This window comes from Dryobates pubescens, chromosome Z (assembly GCF_014839835.1).
Source record: "Dryobates pubescens isolate bDryPub1 chromosome Z, bDryPub1.pri, whole genome shotgun sequence".
NCBI classification, from domain to species: domain Eukaryota; kingdom Metazoa; phylum Chordata; class Aves; order Piciformes; family Picidae; genus Dryobates; species Dryobates pubescens.
In genome coordinates, this window is record NC_071657.1 from 54330746 (window position 1) to 54354301 (window position 23556).

The 23556-nt window shown below is 39.6% G+C and overlaps 1 protein-coding gene across 2 annotated transcripts in view; it reads left to right on the top strand.

Moving 5' to 3' along the window:
• The window catches only part of KIAA2026 (KIAA2026 ortholog), a 46400-nt gene extending 26670 nt beyond the window's left edge, over nucleotides 1-19730 (top strand). For both annotated transcript variants that reach the window (XM_009908977.2, XM_054178123.1), the window contains 3 exons: nucleotides 11603-11718; nucleotides 14721-14908; nucleotides 15490-19730. In XM_009908977.2, the coding sequence (XP_009907279.2) occupies nucleotides 11603-11718; nucleotides 14721-14908; nucleotides 15490-19121 (3936 nt within the window). In that variant the 3' untranslated portion in view covers nucleotides 19122-19730. The remainder of the gene's footprint in view (nucleotides 1-11602; nucleotides 11719-14720; nucleotides 14909-15489) is intronic.
• Nucleotides 19731-23556: the final 3826 nt, after the last annotated feature.

Genomic DNA, 23556 nt, shown 5'->3' on the forward strand with positions numbered 1-23556 from the left:
TTCAGGAAGATCTGATGATAAAATCAATAAGGTTGGAAAAGACCTCAAAGATCATCAAGTTCAACCTGTCAGTAATTATAGTATTTTTACTTTTTTACCATCTGAGCTAACACCTATAACATACAAAGAAACAAATTATTAAAATAGGAGTGAGACACATGCTAGATGAGAGAGAATATTAATCACAGAATTGTCAGGTTTTCAAGGGACCTCAAGGACTATCTAGTTCTAACCCCTCTGCCATGGACAGGGACACCTCACATTAGGTAAGGTTGGTCAGAACCACATCCAGCCTGGTCTTAAAACCTCCAGGGATGGAATTTCTACCACCTCCCTGGGCAACCTATTCCAGTGTCTCACCACCCTCATGGTGAAGAACTTCTTCCTAATGTCTAAGTCTCCCCTCCACTAGCTTGGATCCATTTCAGCCATGTCCTATCACTACCTGACACCCTAAAAAGTCCCTCACCACCTTTTTATGCATCAGTATGAATGTGATAGAGAAATTTCAGTGCAGACACAGCATAATAGTTGTTAAAATGTCCAAAGGAATAAAAACAGACATAACTCAATTATTTGGTAGCTGCTAAATTGCAAATGGGTTTTATTATAAGATTGTCAAGAAGTTGTCAAGAAAGGCTATGTCAACAATGGAAGAAAGAGGAAAAAAATCAGAGTAAACATCAACATAGCAGTGATCTTAGTATAGGTGAGACAGTCTGCTAGTAAAACCATATCAACAAGACTTCTTCAAGGGTAGACAAATGCTAAATATGTCATAATTGCTCTTTGAACTGAAATCTGATAATGTCATTGTGTAATTAAGTTGCATGACTTCAGCAGGAATACTATGTTTAGTTCTAGTCACACTGTCTTAAAAAAACCCCAACACTTAAGTACAGGAGAGTTAAGATACCACTCATTCAGCACTCAGAAGCTGTGAGGTAAGGACAACCTTTCTGTATGCTTATTTAGATTTATCAGATCATGATTCTGGGTCTCTGAATGCTTGTGGTGTTAGATATTTCATTCAGAGAAGTAACGCTAGGATTAGTATCTGAAGAAGTGATGATAAGGAAACAGTACAGTGAATATTTCTTTTAAAGAAGTAATTGCCAGGCAAAGTTTGTATTTTCTTTTAAAAATACAAATAGAAAGATGTTAAATTAGATGAATAGTCAGTAACTTGACTTTCCAAAATGAGGTTTGCTTTTACAAAGGAAGACATTAAAAGTTGTTAGAGGAAATGCAGGTTTTCATTATTCAGCTCTGATCCAAATGGCAGTGGAACTTTCAGAGGCATCTAGAACATACTTTTGTCAGCTCTTCTGAAATGCCTAGTCTATTAAGTAAAAAAATGTTCTAATTTGATGATAGAAATTTGACCTAATATGAAAGACTGTTTTAATGATGGTATTTATTTTGATGCTGTTCATAGACTTCTTTTTTGTTTTTACCTGAAGATGGTGGCATTCTTATTACATCATTGTAACTTCATTGATTTTTGTTTGCAGTAGTGACTGATTATTTTATTTTTTGTATAAAACTGTTGATTAAGCTATTCTGAAGAAGGTCAGTGTTATGTATTTGACCATTGCATAGCACAGCAGAACATAAATTTTTTTTTTTAATTTGTTTTGGTTTGGGGGTGGGGGGTTTTTGTTGTTGTTTTTGTTGTTTGGTTGTTTTTTTGTGTGTGTAGTGTAAAACTGACAGGAATGAAGACAATTGTAGCATAGTGAACCTCTGACTTTTTTGCAGGTACCATTTTGTGAGCTGACTTTGCAGTAAGCATGTCTAGTGTTTTGACAAGGGCAGTTAATTCTAGGACATACCCTGATTATGTTAAAGTGTAGATTGTCTTGGAAAGAAGACAAACATTATTTACTGAAATGCAAGATTTTGTTTTGGTAGCACCATAGAATTTGCATAATTTCCTGCAAGTCTGATTGGTAAGTGCATAGTTGTCTGGGAAATGTAAAAGGACACTGGAGCCCAGGATTACCACAGTTGAGTTGAGAAGGTTAAAACGGGTAAGGGGCAGTACCTTCCTCCAAAGGAGACTAGACTCTCCTTACAGAGAAAGTCAAACATATGAAGAGAAGGAGAGTTACTTAGTCAAAGGACAGTAGCCAAGTTCATGATTAATTAGGATGTGTAAAGAGTTTTTGGTTATATATGTTTTCATCTATATTACTATATTAACATAGATCAACGTGCCAAAAAAACCCTGTTACAGTCTTTAAAATCTGTGTTTGCACACACGTTCACAGGTTTAAACTGCAGATAAAGAGGTTCTTATTCCAATAAATATGTAGGACAGAAGAATTATTATATACCTGCTTGAAATCTTGCAGCTGAAACAATTTTGTATCTTTTTCCATTCGTTGTCCCCAAAACTTTAGTTGAGTCTCTTCCCTGCACCTTTTAAAAGCCACTTTAAATCATATACTTTCACATTACAAATGTGAAAATGTGTATTCTGCATCAAAGATACGAATGTGTACTTATACATTTAATCTGGAACATTTTTGTCATAGAGATACTACTATATATTCAGAACGTTTCACAGTCCTTAGTTAGTGTTTCATTTTGGAAAAATTATTTAAGGGCTCCCTATCAGCATAGAGTTACAACAAACTGGCTGCTTTTAAGAAGTTTAGCTGAAGAACAGAGAAATACTTGTATACCCAGAGTTAAGTAGATGCAAAATGCAGTATATAAAAGGAAGTTAAGTCCACAGTAGCATAACAGATACACCTTTCCTTTCCCCTTTTCCCCCTTTTCTTTCCCCTTTTCTTTCCCCTTTTCCCCTCTTTTCTTTCCCCTTTTCCCCTCTTTTCTTTCCCCTTTTCCCCTCTTTTCTTTCCCCTTTTCCCCTCTTTTCTTTCCCCTTTTCCCCTCTTTTCTTTCCCCTTTTCCCCTCTTTTCTTTCCCCTTTTCCCCTCTTTTCTTTCCCCTTTTCCCCTCTTTTCTTTCCCCTTTTCCCCTCTTTTCTTTCCCCTTTTCCCCTCTTTTCTTTCCCCTTTTCCCCTCTTTTCTTTCCCCTTTTCCCCTCTTTTTCTTCCCTTTTTCTTCCCTTTTTCCTCCTCTTTTCCTTTTTTTTCAGAAATAATTTCTTAATGCATTGCAGAAGAAGAAGTTAGTTAATATCTGGAAGTTCATCTAATAAGAAGTAGGGCTGTTCGGTGTTGGCTCTTCACTGTTCCAAGTTAGGTTCCAAGATCATGTTGATGATAAACTTTCTCCTGTGTTTTGTATTTATGATAAATGTATAGATTAATCAATGCAATAGTGATCATGTAGTAATTTTGCCTAAAGAAAATTAGACATACTACCAAGTGTCTGAATGAAAAATAATTTGATAGCAATGAAATAATGCATGAGATAAAGACATGGCAGCAAAAAAATATATCCCTTTTCTATTTTACATCATCTGTTTGCAATGTTTAATAAACAGCATAGGATACCATTTTAGAATATAGCTTGATATGATCAAATATCTAGGTCATAGATATGCAAGCTATGGGCTTTATAAGCAAGCTATAGGTTTTAAGGCCTAGTACAAGATACCTCTTCATTAGTTGCTGTTAAATGGTCAAAGATAAAATGGATTAAATACATCATTTACTCAAGTCATTCTTCCAGTCTTCAAAAAACAGTGGGTAGCTGTTGAATGATGCTGCTGAAGGTAACTTACAAGGTACCAAGTTTCAGGAACTTAGGCAACTCTAAGCATTTTCAAAATAAAACCACTTTCAATTGTAGATGAGTTTGTATAGTATGAATATATAATCTTACCATGCATTCTTATTCAGTCAAAACTGCCATTGAAGTAAATGTCTGAAATACAGGTATTTGGCCCTTGAATTGGTTAATAAGAACATTCTACATCAATCCATTCTGAATTGAAAAAGTATTGATTTTTCTTTTAGGTATCTGATGTCCAAAGCAGCTGCAGATCACCAACTCCCTCTCTGTGTGACATCACTAGAAAACACTAGACTGGTGATGTCACACAAACCACAGAACCCCGCTGCAGAATGGAGCAGGCCTATTAAGGGTAAGGTAAGTTTTCTCCCTCCAGCACCGCCCCTTTTCAACAATATTGCATTGTTTTATAAGATTTCTTATTTTCTTTATTTTATGTCTCTGGGATATAAAGTAAAGATTAAAGAAAATTTTATAAAACTGCATAATATTGTGGTTGTGTGTGTGTTTTTATTTAAAACAAAACAAAAACTCCCCTATAAAGTTCAATCCTTACCCCATATATCCATATCCTGGCTCCAGTCTGCTTTGGGGTTCCATCATGAGTATGCCAGAATAGTGTATGTTGGGGCATCACGGAGAGTGGAGTTAGCATTTCCTGGCTGCTCTGGATGTCAGAAACCTTAACTTAAAAGGTAAGATGTTTTCTTCTGTGAATGTGCTGAATGTCTCTCTGTGTTTATATAAAAACATTCAGCATATTTCTAAAATGTATTTTTATTGTATTTGCTTTTTAAAAATTTACTTATTGCTTAACACAGCTGAAAGTCACATTTTATACTAGTCCCCTCTCTTGGTATTTTTTCTCTTGTTCTGATATTACCTTACATTGTTCCCAAAATTAAATAGTGTTTTGTGTGTCACTATCTAGAACAAGATCATAAGTAAGTCCTGTTTAATATATTATCAATAATTTGGGTGAGAGGATCAAGTGCACCCTCAGTAGTTTTGCAGACAACACAAAGTTGGGTGGGAGTGTTGATCTGCTTGAGGGCAGGAAGGTTCTACAGAGGAACCTGGACAGGCTGGATAGATGGGCCAAGGCCAGTTGTTTTAGGTTCAAAAACCCCATGCAATGCTATAGGCTTGGGGAAGAGTGGCTAGAAAGCTGCACAAAAGAAAATGGTCTGGGGATTGGCCTGAATTTGAGCCAGCAGTGTGCCTAGTTGCCAAGAAGACAACAGCATCCTGGCCTGGATCAGGAATAGTGTAGCCAGGAAGACTAGGGAAGAGATTATCCCCTAGTACTCGAAGCTGGTGAGGCTGCGCCTTGAGTGCTGTGTTCAGTTTTGGGTCCCTCACTACAACAAAGACACTGAGGTGCTGGAGCACTTCCAAAGGGCAGCAAAGCTAGTGAAGGGTCTAGAGTCTTGGGAGGAATGGGAAAGGGGACTGAGAGGGGGAAGAGAAGAGGAGGCTGAAAGGGGACCTCATCACTCTCCAACTCCCTGAAAGGAGGTTGTAGTGAGGTGTCAGTCTCTTGTCAGGGAGCAAGTGATAGGACAAGAGGAAATGGCCTCAAGTTGTACCAGAGGAGGCACAGGTTGGACACCAGGAAAAATGTTTTCTTCAAAAGGATTGCCAAGTATTTGAACAGGCTGCCAGGGAAGTGGTTGAATCATCATCCTTGGAGGTATTTAAAAGTCATGTAGACTTAGTGCTTAAGGACATGATTTAGTGATGGATTTGGCAGTGTTAGATTAATGGTTGAACTTCATGATACCAAGAGACTTTTCCAACCTAAACAATTCTGCAACTCTAGAAGTCAGAGGTACAGAAGCAGTAGTACTGGGAATGTGAATTACAGACTACATAAGAACATAACTTCCAACCCCTGACAGATTGTGAACTTAGTACACACCAAGGTACTGGACATTTGTATTTAAATAATGAGTTAGGAATGCAGGCTCTAATCAAACTTGGAATTAGCTGAATCAAAGCAAAGGGAAACACGTCTATTTTTCACACAAGCAACCTCTTCAGTGATAAAGAATATTTTTTTCTCTGAGGTACAGTCTTGGTTTGATGTAGTTGGATAATTTTAGTACATATCTGCTAATAAAATTTTGCTGGATTTCATAAACACTAGAAGGCATAAACACATCCAGATCTCCTTTTCTACAGACCCATTGTTGACAAGCCTGCAATTGTTATTCCTTTGTACTAATATTGCCTTTCCACTAAACCACTCCTCATGGAATTTCCTGGACATCTGTACTTTGATTACTTTGAGTGAAACCCTTACAACTACTCTGCTGTGGTGAATTCCTTCAGTGCCATGAGATTGTTCCATTCCAATTATTTGTGAATCTCAGAACGCATCAGGTCATAGTCGGAAGCTTTTCTCTTTCAACATAAGGAACCCTGCAGTCAGTGCATGAAAGGGACATTTGGAGGTCTCCTCACCTTGAAGCAGGACTGTTGTCAGTGCTGCATCACCCAAGTAGCAGAGTTCTGCATACAATAAAGAGAGAATGTTGATTCAACAGCTTCTGTGCACCTTTCCCAATGTTTCTGGTGAAAACACACCATCTTAAGCTCCATCCTGAACCTCCAAAGCTTCACTTTCTAGATGTTCTGCTGTATCATTTAGAATAGAATAGAATAGACCAGGTTGGAAGAGACCTTCAAGATCATCATGTCCAACCCATCAACCAATCCAATCCACCTAATTAACTAAACCATGGCACCAAGCACCCCATCAAGTCTCCTCTTGAACACCTCCAATGATGGTGACTCCACCACCTCCCCAGGCAGCCCATTCCAATGGGCAATCACTCTCTCTGTATAGAACTTCTTCATAACATCCAGCCTAAACCTCCCCTGGCACAGCCTGAGACTGTGTCCTCTTGTTCTGGTACTAGCTGCCTGGGAGAAGAGACCCAACATCCGTCTGTCTACAACCTCCCTTCAGGTAGAGAGCAATAAGGTCACCCCTGAGTCTCCTTCTCTCCAGGCTAAGCAACCCCAGCTCCCTCAGCCTCTCCTCATAGGGCTGTGTTCCAAACCCCTCACCAACTTTGTTGCTCTTCTCTGGACACGCTCCAGCAAGTCAACATCCTTCCTAAACTGAGGGGCCCAGAACTGGACACAGTACTCGAGGTGCAGCCTAACCAGTGCAGTGTACAGGGACAGAATGACCTCCCTGCTCCTGCTGGCCACACACTTCCTGATGCAGGCCAGGATGCCATTGGCCCTCTTGGCTGCCTGGGCACACTGCAGGCTCATGTTCAGCCTACCATTGACCAGTACCCCCAGTTCCCTCTCTGCCTGGCCCCTCTCCAGCCACTCTGACCCCAGCCTGTAGCACTGCATGGGGTTGTTGTGGCCAATGTGCAGAACCTGGCACTTGGATGTGTTCAATCTCACGCCGTTGGACTCTGCCCATCTGTCCAGCCTCTTGAGGTCCCTCTGCAAAGCCTCTCTGCTCTCCAGCAGATCAACTCCTGCCCCCAGCTTGGTGTCATCAGCAAATTTACTGATGATGGACTCAATGCCCTCATCCAGATCATCAATAAAGATGTTAAAGAGCATGGGGCCCAGCATTGATCCCTGGGGCACACCACTAGTGACTGGCTGCCAGCTGGATGTGGCACCATTCACCACCACTCTCTGGGCTCGGCCAGATATTTGGTATTACTGAGAAGAGTTTGCAGCACAGACATTGGTCAAGGCAAATTTCTCATATGTAGAAATTAGCAGGCAGCTTTGTATTGCTGTTAGAGAAAGTCGTACCTTTATCAGCCACTAATTATTTTTTTTTCTGTCAGAAACAGGACTTTGTTAGAGAATGAAACTGCATAGGGAAGGTATTGTTAGATTTTGTAGTCTTGTGTCTTAAGAGTATAGACATTTTTTTAAATGTCCCTTGCTTTTTACTATTTTAATATTTAAGGAATAATAGCAGATCATTTGTCTGCCATCGGGGCTTTGCAGAAACCTTATGTGTTTGCACAGAGGAAAAACAACAAATTAAACAGAATTATGTAAAAGATAATGATTTTTTCTCCCCAGTCTTTTTTGGCCCAGATTTGTCTTGTTTCTGAGAAAACAAAATTCTTCTCATGATTTAGATTCATGTATGATCCCACTAACATGTTTACTGACAATTCCTAAAACACAGTCAGAAAAAGTAGCAATTCAGATACAGGGAAATAATTACTTTACATTAAAAAAAAAAGAAGTTGCATAATATTTGCATTAAAATGATTTTGCAGCAAATGTGGAGTTTTTCAGATACTATACCCAGAGGATGCTGTTAAAAAAAAAATTTCAAGGGGCAGAGCATTGATTATTTTTCTGTTAATTTTTCTAAGCAAGGAGCAAAGTGACTTGTATTTGTTCTTCTCCAATGTATTAATAGAAGCAGTAAAGCCTTGAAGTCTGCTTTCACTAAGCCTTCTACTTAGGTCTGGTTATTCAATGTGTGATATGGGTATCAGTTCAGAGTTCACTGGCTGATCTTTATCTGGTAAAGAAATACTCCTTTTTTTTTCCTCTTAATACAGGATCTTAGCCTTATTTAAGATATGTCCCAGAAATTAATTGTTTCTTGCTGCTTTTACTCTGTAATAGTTTTTTGTATTTTTTTCTAGTACTACATTTATTGCACATCCTGTTCTTTTCTGTACCAGATGCATGTACAGCATTTCTATATCCTGGTAGTAGTGGCACTGTGGATTTTTTTGCCATTTTAATTTTTGTTATAATCCACTAATTCTGCATAGGAGATAAATTCATAATTTTAAAGTGTCTGAAATATTTTGTATGTCTTACCACAGAAGATACATCTGTGCACATAATATTCTTTCATATATTAGCAGTTAATTCTGTTGTCTGCTAACATTAGGAGGTGATGCCAATGTCTTAGTAGGGCATAGTATACACAAACGCAGTTCTGTTGCAGTGTGTCAGTGGCAGGTTTTATGCTGCAGTGCATTGCATGTGTAAATGCCACTGGCCACAAATGAAAGAAATCAGAATTCAGTTTACTAACTTGCTTTGGGCTTAGCACTAGCCATTGTATGGTAATGTAGTATAATTTCATCCTTAAAATCTTCGCTTTTGTAATATTAATTGAGGAACAAAGGTGTAGCTATTACTTTTGTCATGTAAACTGTAAAGTAAATATAACCTGGTTTTCAAACACACATTCAACCTGATTTCTGTACATTTGACATTGGAAAGATCAGGTGAAATGTGTAGAAAGGAAATATTCCAAAGTCCATAGAAAAATTATTATTGTAGACTGCTGAAAGGCAGCTGTTTCAAGCTTTAGCCATCTTATCCTATCCTACATTTCTGGGTGTGCTAGGCCACAGGATGCTGTGAAGGATATGAGCTCTATCCAAAGCTAGGTATGTATATGAAGTAAGCAAGTTCCTAAGTCTCTTTACTGTCATACACCCTCTCTGAGAAGTCGAGATAAAATCCTCATTTACGTAAAATACACAGAACTAGTGAAGTGGCAGAAGGTAGGTCAGCATCAGGCATTGCTTTAATTTGCTTGATCTTACTCTGCTTCTTAGCATAGTCCCAAAACTCAGTTTTGCTCTTATCCCAGATCCCTGGATCATACACTGTTCGTTTAGTGAAAGAGGAGCAGTGCTCAGCAGCTGAAAAGAGCATCTGCTGAAAAGCAGAGGTACTGATAGACTTCTCGTGTTGCTTAAAGAGTTTCTGAAAGTCTTCTAGGACAGTTATCTCCTCCCGAGTCATACTTTTCGCTTAAAATGTCCCACTGAAGAGAGTCACAGCTCTTTTTTCAAGATCTGAGTAAAGATGCTGAGCATTGCGCTCTCTTCTTGTGACATCTGATTCCCCTTTTATATGCTTGTCAAAAAGAAAGGCACCAATCAGCCTATAATTACTCCAACTGCTCATCTCTGCCCCGCACCCTGTGGCTCTTCTTTTGTTTCAGTTTCTTCTTGTTTCCCAGAGGTGCCTTTAATTTTTCCTTTCTTTTTTTTTTTTTTTGTATGTCCGGCTGTTCACGTTTTCTGCACCTATATTTAAGCTAACTAGGGGACTGTCACCAGCCACTGGCCACTCCTCACAGTGGAAAACAGCCTCTAGCAAGTCCCTAGGGACCAACAACTTTGAGGTGACTATTTAACGACATCGGCGCTCACCGTCTCTGCAAGCCGGGTGAAGCCAAGCAGTTGTTGGTGGTTGTGCTCTGTAGTCGATCTGGGTGCCAGTTGGAGTTCTTATCTGTAGTTGCTCAGGGTGCATGTCGTGGTCACCATTTGTAGTAATATGGTTTTGGTGTTCGATCATCCTAAAGGCACTACAAGCACAGCTTCCAGACCAAGATGTTACCAGGCAAATTCACTTACTGCAGTACACAGCAAAGTTATATACTCTTTTAGAAAGCATAGGTGTCTTAATTGGTTATGTTCTACTGGCATGCGTGTAATTAAGGCATATGATAGGTTAAAATAACAAAACAACTTTTAACACATCCAACCAAATTCTGCCAAGTCTTTCTCCTCAGTTACTAAGTGCTTACATTCTTTTTTAAGTCAAGGATTAAATGTGGCCTTCTCTAACTCAAGCAAGGGCAAATCTTCCCCTACATTTCCCTCTTTCTTTTCTCAGTTACTGATAAGGTGTGCATTCCTAACTCAAGGGCAAAACATAGCTGTTCCAAAGCTATCCGAAAACAACCCTTCTACAGTGGCAGAAGTAACAGGGTCTATGACGTCTCTTTTTATAGCTGTTGCGTGTATATTACCTTATTCAGTCTTTTATGTAATAAACTAGAGAATAAAGTTTTGGGAAGAAATAGTTAGAAGGGGTAGCCAAGAGTGTTGGAATGAAGCTGGAGGTGGGGAGATTCAGGCTGGATGTGAGGAGGAAGTTCTTCACCATGAGAGTGGTGAAGCCTTGGAATGGGTTGACCAGGGAGGTGGTTGGGGCGCCATCCCTGGAGGTGTTTAAGACCAGGCTGGATGAGGCTGTGGCCAGCCTGATCTAGTGTGGGGTGTCCCTGCCCATGGCAGGGGGGTTGGAACTAGATGATCCTTGTGGTCCCTTCCAACCCTGACTGATACTATGATGCTATGTTCTGCTCCATTATGGCGACTGTGGTTATGCTGTATGTATGTATATACACTCTTTGTCATTTCCCAGTGTCTTTTGTCCTCATTCAGTCTTTTCAGATTTACTGTAACATGAACATAAGAATCCATGTATCAGTTTGGAAAAGAAAATAAGTTTTAATTACAGATAGGAGTTAAAAGCATAAAAAGCTTTTATGTTGGAAAACTCATCTCTACTAGGGATTCTGTTATTTTATAAATGACCAGTTTGAAAAACTTTTCTTTTAAAAAAATATTTATCTAGAACTTGGACTAAACCACAAAAATGTATTGCAGAAATCAGTTTTTTTTCCCCCATGAAGACAGGGATAGTAGTGGATTTGGGGAATAATACAAATTAAATCACGTTAAAATTTTCCACAAAAATGTATCTCTAGCTATTGAAAGTGTGCATGCATAGTTCATTTCCGTTTAAGGCCTGTGTTAACCATGAAAGTAATTTTAAACACATGGTGTGTCTGTTCATAGAATTCTTCTCCAGTTTTAGGTTTTACCTGTAGAAAGTGAGTATCATTGCAGTATTGCTTTTTTAAGTAGGACATTGTCTCTACTTAGTATTAAAACCCAGCAGAAGTATTGTGTTACACTGTGGGAAACTTTACTAATATATTATTCTAGTTATTTTCCATGTATGCTGTAGTAGAGTACCAAGATTACTGTAGTACTGATACTATATTAAAAGAGCCAGGTCTAATGTAATGATAAATAAATGGCACCTTTGTTTGCAGGGAAGATGGTACCACCGGAAGCAAGCGGTGAAGGAATTGCATGGTACGCTGACACGATTGCTTAATGAGCTGTTACCATGGGAACCAAAATTAATGAAAGCATTTCAAAGAAACAGGTAATTAGCATCCCTTTTTTAAACAGTAGTGCATGGGATGAAAAATAGACAAAACTCACCTTTTAAAAACTAAATAAGTTGGCTTCTCAAGTAAATTAAAACACTTCAAAGTGAGGAATAAGGAACTGGCAGTGCTTTATTTGAAAGAATTCTGTTCCAGACTTTTGTCTCGAAATAAAGCTGAGTTTAAACCACTAATACTTTTTCCCCTCTAAAAGGCTCTAGAATCCTTAAGTACATCTATCAATAGTTGTATCACCATCCTGATAGGATATATATGTTGGTGTCTATTTAATTAAGTAGCAGTGAAGATGAGAGACTGGATATTGGCTTGGTGTCATCATTCTGTCTTGAAGCTTGTTTCCATTGTTGTCTGTAAGCCATACAGCTGTCCCTATAATCATACACTGATTTTTGCCACACAGATATTTAAAAAGCAAGTAATGATTAGAAGCTTGAACTCTTGTGTCAAATCACAGGTAAAATTAGGCAACAGCTTAAATGTGTTGTGTGAAGGAAGCAACCTAGTATGTGCTGCAGAACTACTTTTGAAAAGTGTGAAAGATAAGATGTTTGTAAAATCCCAACAATATAACACTGAAGAGAGCAAACAGAACTACTAGGAGTTGGTTCATTAGTAGCTCATTTTATGAATACCATTCATAAATTAGAACCCTATTTTGAAATTTAGAATAATGTTTGACATTTTGCTTTAAATAATGGATTAAAGTACAAGTTTTGCTTTCCTCTTATCTTTTCAAGTTTCTGTCCATTTTTCTTAGCTGTCCATTTCTTCCAGTCTGTAGAAGTTCAGATTCCTTGTGGAAATGTGACAGATAGTAATACTATTACAAAGAATTAGAGTTTTCCATATATGGGGTTTCCAGTGTTCTTAGTGTAAATGCTGCTGTGGAATGATTAGGAGCCCAGTATTCTTGTTTGTTAAATGTGGCTATAACATACAGAAATAGCACTGTCATGTGAAGTGTGTAGACGTACTGTATAGGAGGTTTTAAAACTGGGTGTCCGAGGTCTCGTATGTATGTGTGCTGACAGCTAGGCAAGCATGCACTCAGAGTGGATAATCATTTCTGAAATGAACATAACTCATATTTCTCAGCAGGTATGTTTTAGGCTGCAATCCCAGTTTATTCAGCAGTGCTATCTTAGTTCTCTGACAGAACTGTTTGGACAGATACACAGTATGCCAGGGAACAGCTCCAGCTGATAAACAGTCTTTACAAATCATGGAAGAGGAAAGAGAAGTGGAGGGAGGCTAGATCAATGTCTGCATCTGGTTCATTATGCAGCTGCTAGGCACCAATCACAAAACACAGCTGAGTAGAGATTGCTTATGCTAGCATAAACAGCAGCACCACTACAAGTCTAGCTGTGGTTGCAGTGTCTATAGAATGTCTCAGTCAGCTATAACATTTCATAAAATCATAGAATATCCAGGACAGAAAGGATCTCTGAGGTCAAGTCCAGCCTTTCCCCCCACCAAGTCTGTCACTACACCATATCCCTAAGCACCAGATCTATATGGTTTTCAAGTATATCCAGGGATGGTGACTGAACCCCCTCCCTGGGCAGCCTGTTCCAGTGTCTTTCCATGAAAACTTTTCCCTAATGTCCAGCCTAAACCTCCCCTGCCATAGCATGAGTCTATTTCCCTCTCATTCTATCATTAGTCACTTGTGAGAAGAGACCAGTGCCTACCTCTTCACAACTTCCTTTCAGGTAGCTGTAGAGAGCAATAAGATCTCCCCTCAGCCTCTTTTTTTTTGTTGACTAAACAGCCCCAGTTCCCTCAGCTGCTCTGCACAGGACTTGTTCTCCAGGCCCTTCGCCAGCTTAGTAGCCCTTCTCTGTACCCACTCCAGCACCTTGATGTCCTTACTGTCCTGCAGTGCCCAAAACTGAACACAGTACTCAAGGTGTGACCTCACCAATGCTGAGTACATAGGGACAATCACCTCTCTAGGCATGCTGGCCATGCTATTTCTAATACAGGCCAGGATGCTGTTGGCCCTCTTGGCTCCCTGGGCACACTGCTGGCTTATGTTCATCCTCCTGTCTGTCAGTGCCCCCAGATCCTTTTCCACCATACACTATAGATTCTATTCCACACAAGGTCTTAATTGCTGTAATTGCCAAATAATCCTCCTGGATACTGTGGTAGTTATCACTAGTTGAATCCTGTAGTTCTCTGTATTTGCATGCTTAAAGGCACTCTAGATCTCATCCTAAACAATGGTCTAGAAGAAGGGAGAATGGAAATACATAGCAGTTTAGAAGTATCAAAAGTATGTGGATGTGTTTAAAGGTCATTTGGATGTAGTGCTTGGAGATACGGTTTAGGAGTGAACCTTGTAGAGTAGGGTTGGACTTGGTGTTCCTGAGGGTCTTCTCCAACCCAAATGTTTTGCAATTCTGTGATTCTGTTTCTGACTGGTGTGCAAATAAGTAAAGTAGATCATGTGGGAGTGTGAGCCTATGGAAGTGACAGTGTTCTAATGGCCCAGGATGTTTTCTTGTAGAAAAAATTAGATTGGGGTCCCATAGCTGGGCCACAAAAGGAGGCATTTAAGAAAGACAAGATGTACTTAATTCTCTGGTTGGATTTGCCTTCAAAGGTAAGGGTAGACTTGTTACAGTTCACACTCAAGTCCACACAGGTGCCTGTGTTGCAATGTCAGATGAAGGAAGAAAGGGAAGATGCAAACAGTGATGGTCATGTTTGACTCAGGTTTTTGCCTATAGCTAGATGATTTAAGGACATAAAATTATTTTTTATTGCAGGAAGAGACATTATTGTCACCTTGCATTTTTGGGGTTTTAGTGACTTGCAGACAGAACTAGATACCCTGATTTTTTTTTGAAGGGCACAGGCAGTTTGACACCAACCTTTTACACCAACCTTTCGTGTGGCAGCAAATACAAATTTTACAATATATAAAAAACTGTTATTCTTTTGTAAAGTTAGTTTTGTTATTTTTAAGGTCTAGATTGAAGAAGGACTATGATGATTTTAAAAGACATCCAGACCATGATAAATTTACCAGGGAATTGTGGAACAATGATGAAAATGAATTTGATTCTGGCAAAGATTCTTTTACAGTAGCATGTGGTAAATCTTCAGAGTCTGCAGAACATGTGGAAGTTCCCCAGAAACAACACTCAGACAATGGTAAGCATTTGCTGGACTTTGATAGCTTGAACATGATTCAGGAGCTTGATTTTTTCCATGTGCGCTTCTGTCATACTTTGTACCTTAACTACTATGGTGGTAAGATTGAAATAGCTTGTGGTGCATGTTTGAGAAATATATACTGGAAGAGGGCAGACATGACTGTGACATGCCCAGTGTCCAGGACCCTGTGTGTCTTTCTTTCTGGCTTTGCCACTATGCCCCTTCCCTCTCCTCACCCCACCACCCCTTTTTTTTTTCTGCTGGAATAAGCATTCTCACACTCTCACATGCCTTTGCCAATAGTGTGCATGACCAGGTATGGTTTTCCTCACTGTCTCACATACTGCTCAGGTTTGTGTCACTGTATATTCATTTACGACTTCCTCCCTTCCTTATTACCCCCTTTTTGCATTGAGCACTCTTTGACCAGATGCCCTTGAAGAAGCAGAAATTCTCCCTCCTCATGTCCTTATACTTGCAAACTATCCTTTTGCCTCTAGCTAGACACTGTAAAGTTGCTAAGTGGAAGTATCAGTTGCAAACATGTAAAACAGTTTTTTTTTTTAACATCATTGCAGATGAAATGAAACTACTAGAGATGAATTTACCTGCAGGAAGAAACAGAATTCTGAAAAAAGAATCAACATCTAAAGAAATACAAATGTCCAAATGTGTTAAACGACAGTTCAAGCAAAATAGTTGTCTGGATCAAAGTACTGATGACCTCTCACCAAGGAAGAAAGCTAAACTGAGCACTAATGAGGCTGTGGTCTTCAGTTCAGAAAGTAGCCTGCAGCCAGATAGTTGTTTGACTGAGATAAACCAATGTGAAGGGTCAGCTCTTGAATCATTTTCCTTGACAGATCCTGCAACATCAGCATCAAACTTTCAGAAAGGGACCAAACCCATCCAGGCCTTGCTTGCCAAGAACACTGGGAACAAAGTGACCTTAACAAATCAACTGTCACCTCCCCCTGGCATTAATGTATCTACTTCTGAAAAGCCAGTTTTGTCACCTTTGGAATCATCCCTTGTAAAACCAGCTTTGCCCTGCCAGAACAGATCTAAGACTCCTTTACAAATGGTATACAAAATGCCAAATGGCCACTGTATACCAGTAGATCTTCACAACAACCCTGTGAAAATCCATGTGCAACCTGTGACTGACCCTAAAACTGGAGAAAAAGTAATGCAACAAGTTCTTGTTTTACCTAAGAGTTTTCTTATTCAGCAGAAAGAAAGTAAAATTTTATCCAAGGAGATCCATTTATTACAACAAAATTCGTCTGAGCTGCACTGTACAGCTTTACCAGAAATGCCAAATGCCAGTGTTTCTTTAACACCCATGTTGATAACAGGCCATGCAAATACCACCAGTCAGTCGCCTACCGAAATTTTTAACAGGAATATTACTCACTTGTCACAAGTGACTGGTCTCACAAACACTACACAACAATTGCCAGCTGTAACTTCAGCAGCTGCCTTACCATCATCACCAGTTAATGTGAGCCAAACTGAAAAAACTAACGCAATCAAGACTACACTTTCAACTGCCACATTCCCCATGTCTTTGACTTCACCTACTCTTTCCACAGCTAGCCAGTCTTCGATATCAGCAACAGCATTAAGTGGATCTACACACACTGCTGCTACCTGCTGTAGTCTTGCATCACAGCAAACTGACTCCTTTGAAACTAGGCAGGAGCTGAAGACGGTGTGTGTCAGAGAATCACAGTCTATTTTGGTCACAACACGAGGTGGAAACACAGGAATCGTTAAAGTGCGAACAAACTCAGACCACTTTTCACCTAGTAGTTCACCTACTAGTTCAATTTTCACATACACACCTCAACTTCAGGCCTTTCTTGTGCCAAATGCCACAGCATTATCTTGCTCTGCTCTTCCATCTGTAGCAACAGACGTGTCTGATCACCCGAATACTGAACAATCATCTCTTTCTGGAATCGCCCTCTCAACAGCTTCTTCTATTAACATTCCAGCCTTGCCAGCTGATTTTACCCGGGCAATGGGAAAAAATGTAAAATTGACATTACAACACTGTGCTGCTGGGGTCAGTGTGGGTCAAGTAATAGAGAACTCTTGCTGTGTGTCCCCTGCTTCTGTATCCTCCATTTCATTAGCTAGCAATTTGATGTCCACAACTTCAAACAGTCCTGTTAGTGTGACTAGCACTGAACAAAATAGCACTGTCGCAACTCCAAACTCCTCTGTACAGCTACAAGGTGATAGTAAAATTCAAACATGTCCAGTTATACCATCTGAGTCTCATTCAGTAGTTGATGGAGATATAATCGGTGGTACACCAGACCAGAAACTTACATTAGCCACAGATCCACCTATTTTATCACCCTGTGGTGCATCAAGAGTCAGTGTTATACCATGTCCAGCATCCACTGGTCTGAATGCTCAGAGGTTGGTTTTCATTAATACACAAATTGCCAGTGACCTGTCAACCACCAGTCTAGTTGCAGAGTCACTAAAATGTAACCTTCCTTCTTCCCTAGGCAAAACTTTTGTTAGTGCCACAGAGCAACCACAGTTGGTTCTGATCCCATCTACAGTAGTAGCACCAATAAGAATAAATGCATCACCAACTGTTGCTCAAGTGAAAGATGTGAAAATTGGACTAAATATAGGTCAAACCATTGTAAATGGTAAAGGCAATGCACATCAGGCTCTGCCAGTTAATAAAATGCACTCTCTCATTTCTAAGGGAGAAGACAAAAAGGCTATGGGCTTGGCTTTCTCTCTGACAAGTAGTACTGCTTTGGTTCCTGTTCCAACTTCTGTAAGTCACAGTGATGCATCAGTTAATGAATCTGTATGTGTTGCATCAAAAGATGAAAATTCCATTACAGTAACATCAGCAAATGCATGTGTAGAATCTGTTTCAGTGGCATCAAGTGTGACTTCTGGGACATGGCCTACTGTCTCGATTGGTGAAAATGATACCTCAGGCGTAAGGCAAATTCTGGGTAATCGACCTTCCACATCAAATAGTGCCCATACTGTGGGTATATCAACTGTGAAAACAGGACATCTTGCCTCATCTGTGCTGATTTCCACAACACAACCAACAGCATCTCAAAATTTATCACCTGCTTTGCAGTTTCCAATCATTAGCTTGCCTGTATCTGTAGCCACACCTCACAAAGTGATACATACTGTTACTCAGTTGGCAGCAGTACCAGCTCCTCCTCCAGTACCAAAAAGCCAGTTGCCCACACTGCTTCAGTTTCAGTCATCAGGAATTTCAGCTGCTAAGCCAACTAATGCAGGTGTTCCAGGACCTCAGAGTGTGTGGTCCCTTCCATCACCAAATAAAGGTACAGTCAGTAGTTTTCCCAATTTTAATTCCCTACCACGCCAGCAGGTACCTCCTAATACAGAGCAACAAAGTCATGCTTATTCTTGTGCTTCTACCATTCAGATGCCTGAAGCTTCACCAACTCTAACAAGCAAGGCAGGAGGTCAGTTGAATGAACCTTGCATTCAGCAGAAAATAGTCATTAACACCTGTATGCCTTTGGCACCTGGAACTCAGATAATGATTAATGGTACTCGTTTTGTTGTTCCACCACAAGGCCTTGGATCTGGCAGCCACGTTCTTCTTCTTTCTAGCAATACAAAACAGATTCCTCCTTCAACTGTTAACCATAGTCAAGAGGTTCCAGATGTACCAATTGTTAACCCAATAACCTCAAAAATCATGCTAGCACCAAGTAGTTCATTAAGTTGGCACATACCAAAACATCCTTTGAAAAGCTCTACAAAGATTGTGAACTCTTTTGGTTCTGCAGATGCTTTACCCATCATGCATGCAACACCTCATATATTTAGTACTCCGGCTAGCTCTTGTACTCCCCAGTCTGCAGCAACACCATCTGTGTCTTCAGTGAGAAAATCTCCTGTTAATGTAGCTGCATCTTCTGTAGTTTCTGCTGTTTGTGCTCCAAACTCTCATTTACCAAGCAACACTTCAAAGTTTCACTTAGGCACTTCAATCAAAAAACTGTTGGTCAGTCCAGAGGGAGCCATTTTGAATGCTATAAATACTCCAGCATCAAAAGTTTCTTCTCTCTCTTCATCACTGCCTCCTCTTCTTGTGTCCACAAGCAGAAATCCTAACACTGTCTTCTCTGCATCTCGGTCATCTTGCCTTGATGAGACTGACAAAACTGCATCCTGAATTTACTGCAATAGAGCCACCTTGAAATTCTGGGACATTCTTCTGGTTTTTGAAGCTTTTACTATTGAATAATTTATTACATTGTTTTAAATAGTTGACTTACTGTAAGTCACTTGAAGTTACATTTCTTTCCTGTTTACCTGAGGGGCTCAGGAGGAAGAAAAAAAATACTTATCAAAAGTTTTCTTTAGTAAAAGGTCAGAAATGACCAGTAAGTTCACTGAACATTTTAGTTTGGAGAAATCTAATCTCTTGCATATGTCCCACCTGGACTGTTTTGCAGTGTGTTTATGACAATATATCTCTCTTTTTTTATTTGTCAGATTTATTTTTTATTTGTTTCTGGAAAAAAAAATACTTATGCATTGCAAAAATGCAGTCTTTGCTATAGAATTGTACATATTCATGGATTCCTAACAATCTATACTAAACTGTATGTACGAAGAACTATGCTGTCTTATTTATGTTTTGTTTACATAATGTATAGTTTTTTAAGTATTTTAGTACCTTTGGACCAGTGTACTGTTTGGCAGCAATGCAGAAGAATCTGCATATAATAAACCAAGTTGCTGTACTGCTTTGTGTTGGCTATAGTTTGCAACCCTGTATCTGTAACACCATATATATATATGTGTGTGTGTGTGTGTGTGTGTATATTATTCCTGCTTAATGCAGATCCATCTCAGGGTTTGGAATACAATAGTATGAAATTACTTAATACCTTCTGCTCATCTTTGTGGCTTACATTTCACAGGATGTGATAGAAGTTGAAAGGAAGACCATATTGTTGATCCTTCTGATACTGGATGGGATAAACCATACTTTACCATACTTTACTTTACTTTACTTTAACATTTATTAATAAATGTTTGGGTATGTTACATAAAATGTCCTGTTATGTGGTAAGGCTAGAAATGGTTTCCTAGACAACAGCCTTAAGTAACACTTACTGCTGTTCAGAGCTACCGTGTTTTGTCATAAAGCCCACTGATCTGTTGAACAGTTTATTATTCTCTTTTTCACAGCCTTGGATGCATTTCCACCTGTCTGGTAACTGTATGAAGGTTACTCTTTAATCTCTAGCCATAACACAGTTATGCTTTCTAGAGCTGTATTTTTCACTTCACATTTTCATTGGTTCTTCTGGAAGGATAGTGCTAAAATGTCACACAGTATTAAAAGAGGTCACCTTAGTGTTTTGAGTGGAAATAATTCACATACTACATAAACCTTCCCCCTTTTTTGTGTCTTCAATATTTGTTGCCTTAGGTTCAGCTTTTGATCTGTTAAAAACCTTGGGTTATTTTTGCAGAGTTTGCAGGTGTCTGCTGCAGTGGTCATATAAATAGAGAAGGTTTTTGCTATCTTTTGAGATCTAGCACATGAAGAAGAGTGCCTCTCTAGCAAATCTTTATGGAAGATGATGAAGTCATATCTGGAGTCATAGTCTCTGTTAGTTACTCGGAAGATCTATTCTTAAGCTGAACATCTTGTTTTGGGGGGGATTTTTGTGGGGGTTGTTTACAGGGGGAAACTAGAGGATTTCAGAACAACTCATGAATGTCAGTTGCCTTTTTAATGGCTATAGCTTCAAAGAGGGGTAAAATCTTACATACCTTTGTCTGTGTTGGCTGCCCTTCATATTGTTTTGAAAAGTAATTTGGTAACTAGCTGACCAGAGTTCTCAGACAGCTAGGGGCATCCAAAGGCTCCGTACCTTCCCTTCCTGCACTGACTAAATAATCTGCGTCGGGAAATGCCACTTTCTGGATCAGCAATCATCATCTTAACTCAGGGCTGGGAAGGATGGAAGCTGTCCATTTGAGGGTGAGAGATTTTATTTATTTTTTTTCAGAATAACTACCTGGCACACTTTTCCTACTTTTCCTTATATGTGTTACGCAGTAGGTTTTGAAGACACCTAGTAGTAAGTGTCTGGTGTCTACCTACCAGAGTTTACAGTACAGTATTAAAGCTTTTCACATTTGGGTGCACTTTGCAGCTGAATGCTGCAGGTAACTTTTCCAACAGAGGAAGATGGCAGGGAATGGCAGTTTCTCCATGGACTCCAAAGGCATGTATACCAACAACACATTTTATTTCAATTTCATGGGTGGGATCTTGAGTCTTACCTTCTTGGATTTTTCACCTCTTACACAATGGTTGGTTTTCCTTTTTAACTTTTGTTTGTTGTAGAGTGAATATCTACATTGTTTGTAAAGCTTAAGACTAGTTTGTGTTTTTGCAAGTGGCCTGGATGGAACTAAAAATCTTGCACATTTTCACGAGTGTTAGCTGTGGAAGTACCTGTACAAAAGTGTGTTACTCTGTGTTACTGTCAAGTCATTAAACCCCACTCTGGTTTCACTGTATGATACAGCAAAAAGTACAATGTGAAAAGTGAAGCAAAAATTAATAGAAATTCGTCTCACCTGAGTAGGTCAGAAAATTGCTAAAGCAGAGGTCTGACAGGAGTCTGTAGCCTCATCACAGGGTTTGCTTCATAGGTGGTTTTCCTTATGTTTTGTTGTAGTGCAGAATTTTAGTAGGCCAAACTGATCTTGAAGTAAATTAAACTTTTTTATTAAAGTGTGAATGTTTCTTGTGAGGCTGTTTAAAAAGAACAGCAGAAGGTGCTCACAAAAGACTTCAGTTCGTCTAGTCTGTAAGCTGCACCTGAAGTAAGTTTGCTGAGTCAACTTTAGTAATGTATCAGACTAGAGGTCTGTCTATCCTAGCATCGTGTCTCTTGGAGTTGTCAAGAGTTGCACTCTAATAAAAGCATAATGACAGGTGATAATACACTAGTCTGTGAACCATAATCTTCAGACAGCTGGGTTTCTTTTTTTCCCAATTTAATAGCCCTCAGTGTATTTTTCTCGATGAAATCTACCAGTCTCCTCTAGGATTCTTCTTGACCACATGTTACCATTGACAGCAATCTGTGGTAATAAGTTTTTTCACAATGTATAAATAAATTTCCTGTTTGTTTCTGAATCTGGCATCTGTTAGTTTTATTAGATGCAAATAATAATTATATTGTAAGATACAGTAAGCTTTTGCTCTTCATTAACTTTCCCATGTGGCCATGTTGGTTGTCTCTTTTCTAGAACAAAGAGACGTAGCCAATTGCAATGATTTCTAATGTGGAAGTAGTCAGTTACTGTCATTGCTGTGTGTACTTTTTCCCAGCTTCACTCTTGCCTTGAGATGTGGGATCAGAGTAGTGCATGTTCTAGAAGTATTACAGATCTATTCAGCAGTGTGAGGATGATTTTTTCTCAATTATTTCAGCTTTTAGGGTGGGTTTCCTGAGTATTATTTTGCCTTGTGCTAACTTTTTTTTTTTGTAGAAATAGCAACTGCAAGCCAAATACCCAGCAGTCTCAAATTCAGTTCATCCTTTAAGCCTATACCACTTTCTGAATAGGATGGCTGTTGTGGCCGTTTGACGCTGTGCCTTTAAGAAAGGGGCACACTGGCTAAATGTTTGTAAAATATTTTGGTATTCTAAACGAATTTCATTGGCCAAGGATTGTGGGAGGTCAGATTGGACCCGGGGGAGCTGGGAACTTTCTCTCAGTCTTCCTTCCTTCGCTGTCCCTCTCGGCTGGATCTGCTTCTGGGATTCTGGCCAACTAAGATAAGATACTAACTCCTGTGCAAGGCCTTTCTTCCTTTCCTGCCCTGTTAACTGTCCTCGTCTCTTCTTCTACCTCTTTTGGGGGAGAAGGGAGGTAGGGGGTTGAAGGGGGCACAGGGGGAAGCCCCCTCTGTGGGGGGTCTGGTTTCTGGTTGAGTTCATTGGCTGTATATTCCTGTATATATTGTAAAATACCTGTATTTGTTGTGTTGCACAGAATCTGTTTCCTTGTAAAATATAATCTCATTTCTCCGACTGGGTTTAGCCGTGGTTTCTTTCTCAGTGGGGGAGGGAAAGCAGAGCCTTTCCTTTCAAACCACCACAGCTGTAAAGAATCATAGAGTCACAAAACATTAGGGGTTGAAAAGGATCTCAAAAGATCCTTGAGTCCAACCCCACTGGCACAGCAGGATCCCTTAGCACAGGTCACACAGGAACACATCCACGTGAGTTTTGAACGTCTCCAAAAAAGGAGACTCCGCAACCTCTCTGGGCAGCCTGTTCCACTGTTTTGTCACCCTCGCAGTGTAGAAGTTTTCCCTTGTGTTCACATGGAACTTTCTGTGCTCCAGCTTACGCCCACTGGCCCTTGTCCTTTCACCTTTAAAACAGATTACTGAAACTGGTGCAAGTCTGGTACTCTTCTCTCTTTTGTTTGTTTTAGATCTCTTGAAAAAGTAGAAGGACAAATGGCTGTAATTATGGGGGGGTTAAGTCTCATTTTTGTCCAAAGGATACAAGCTTAAGTCTGTGTATTGAGTGCATGATCATTTTGTACACATTGGTATATGG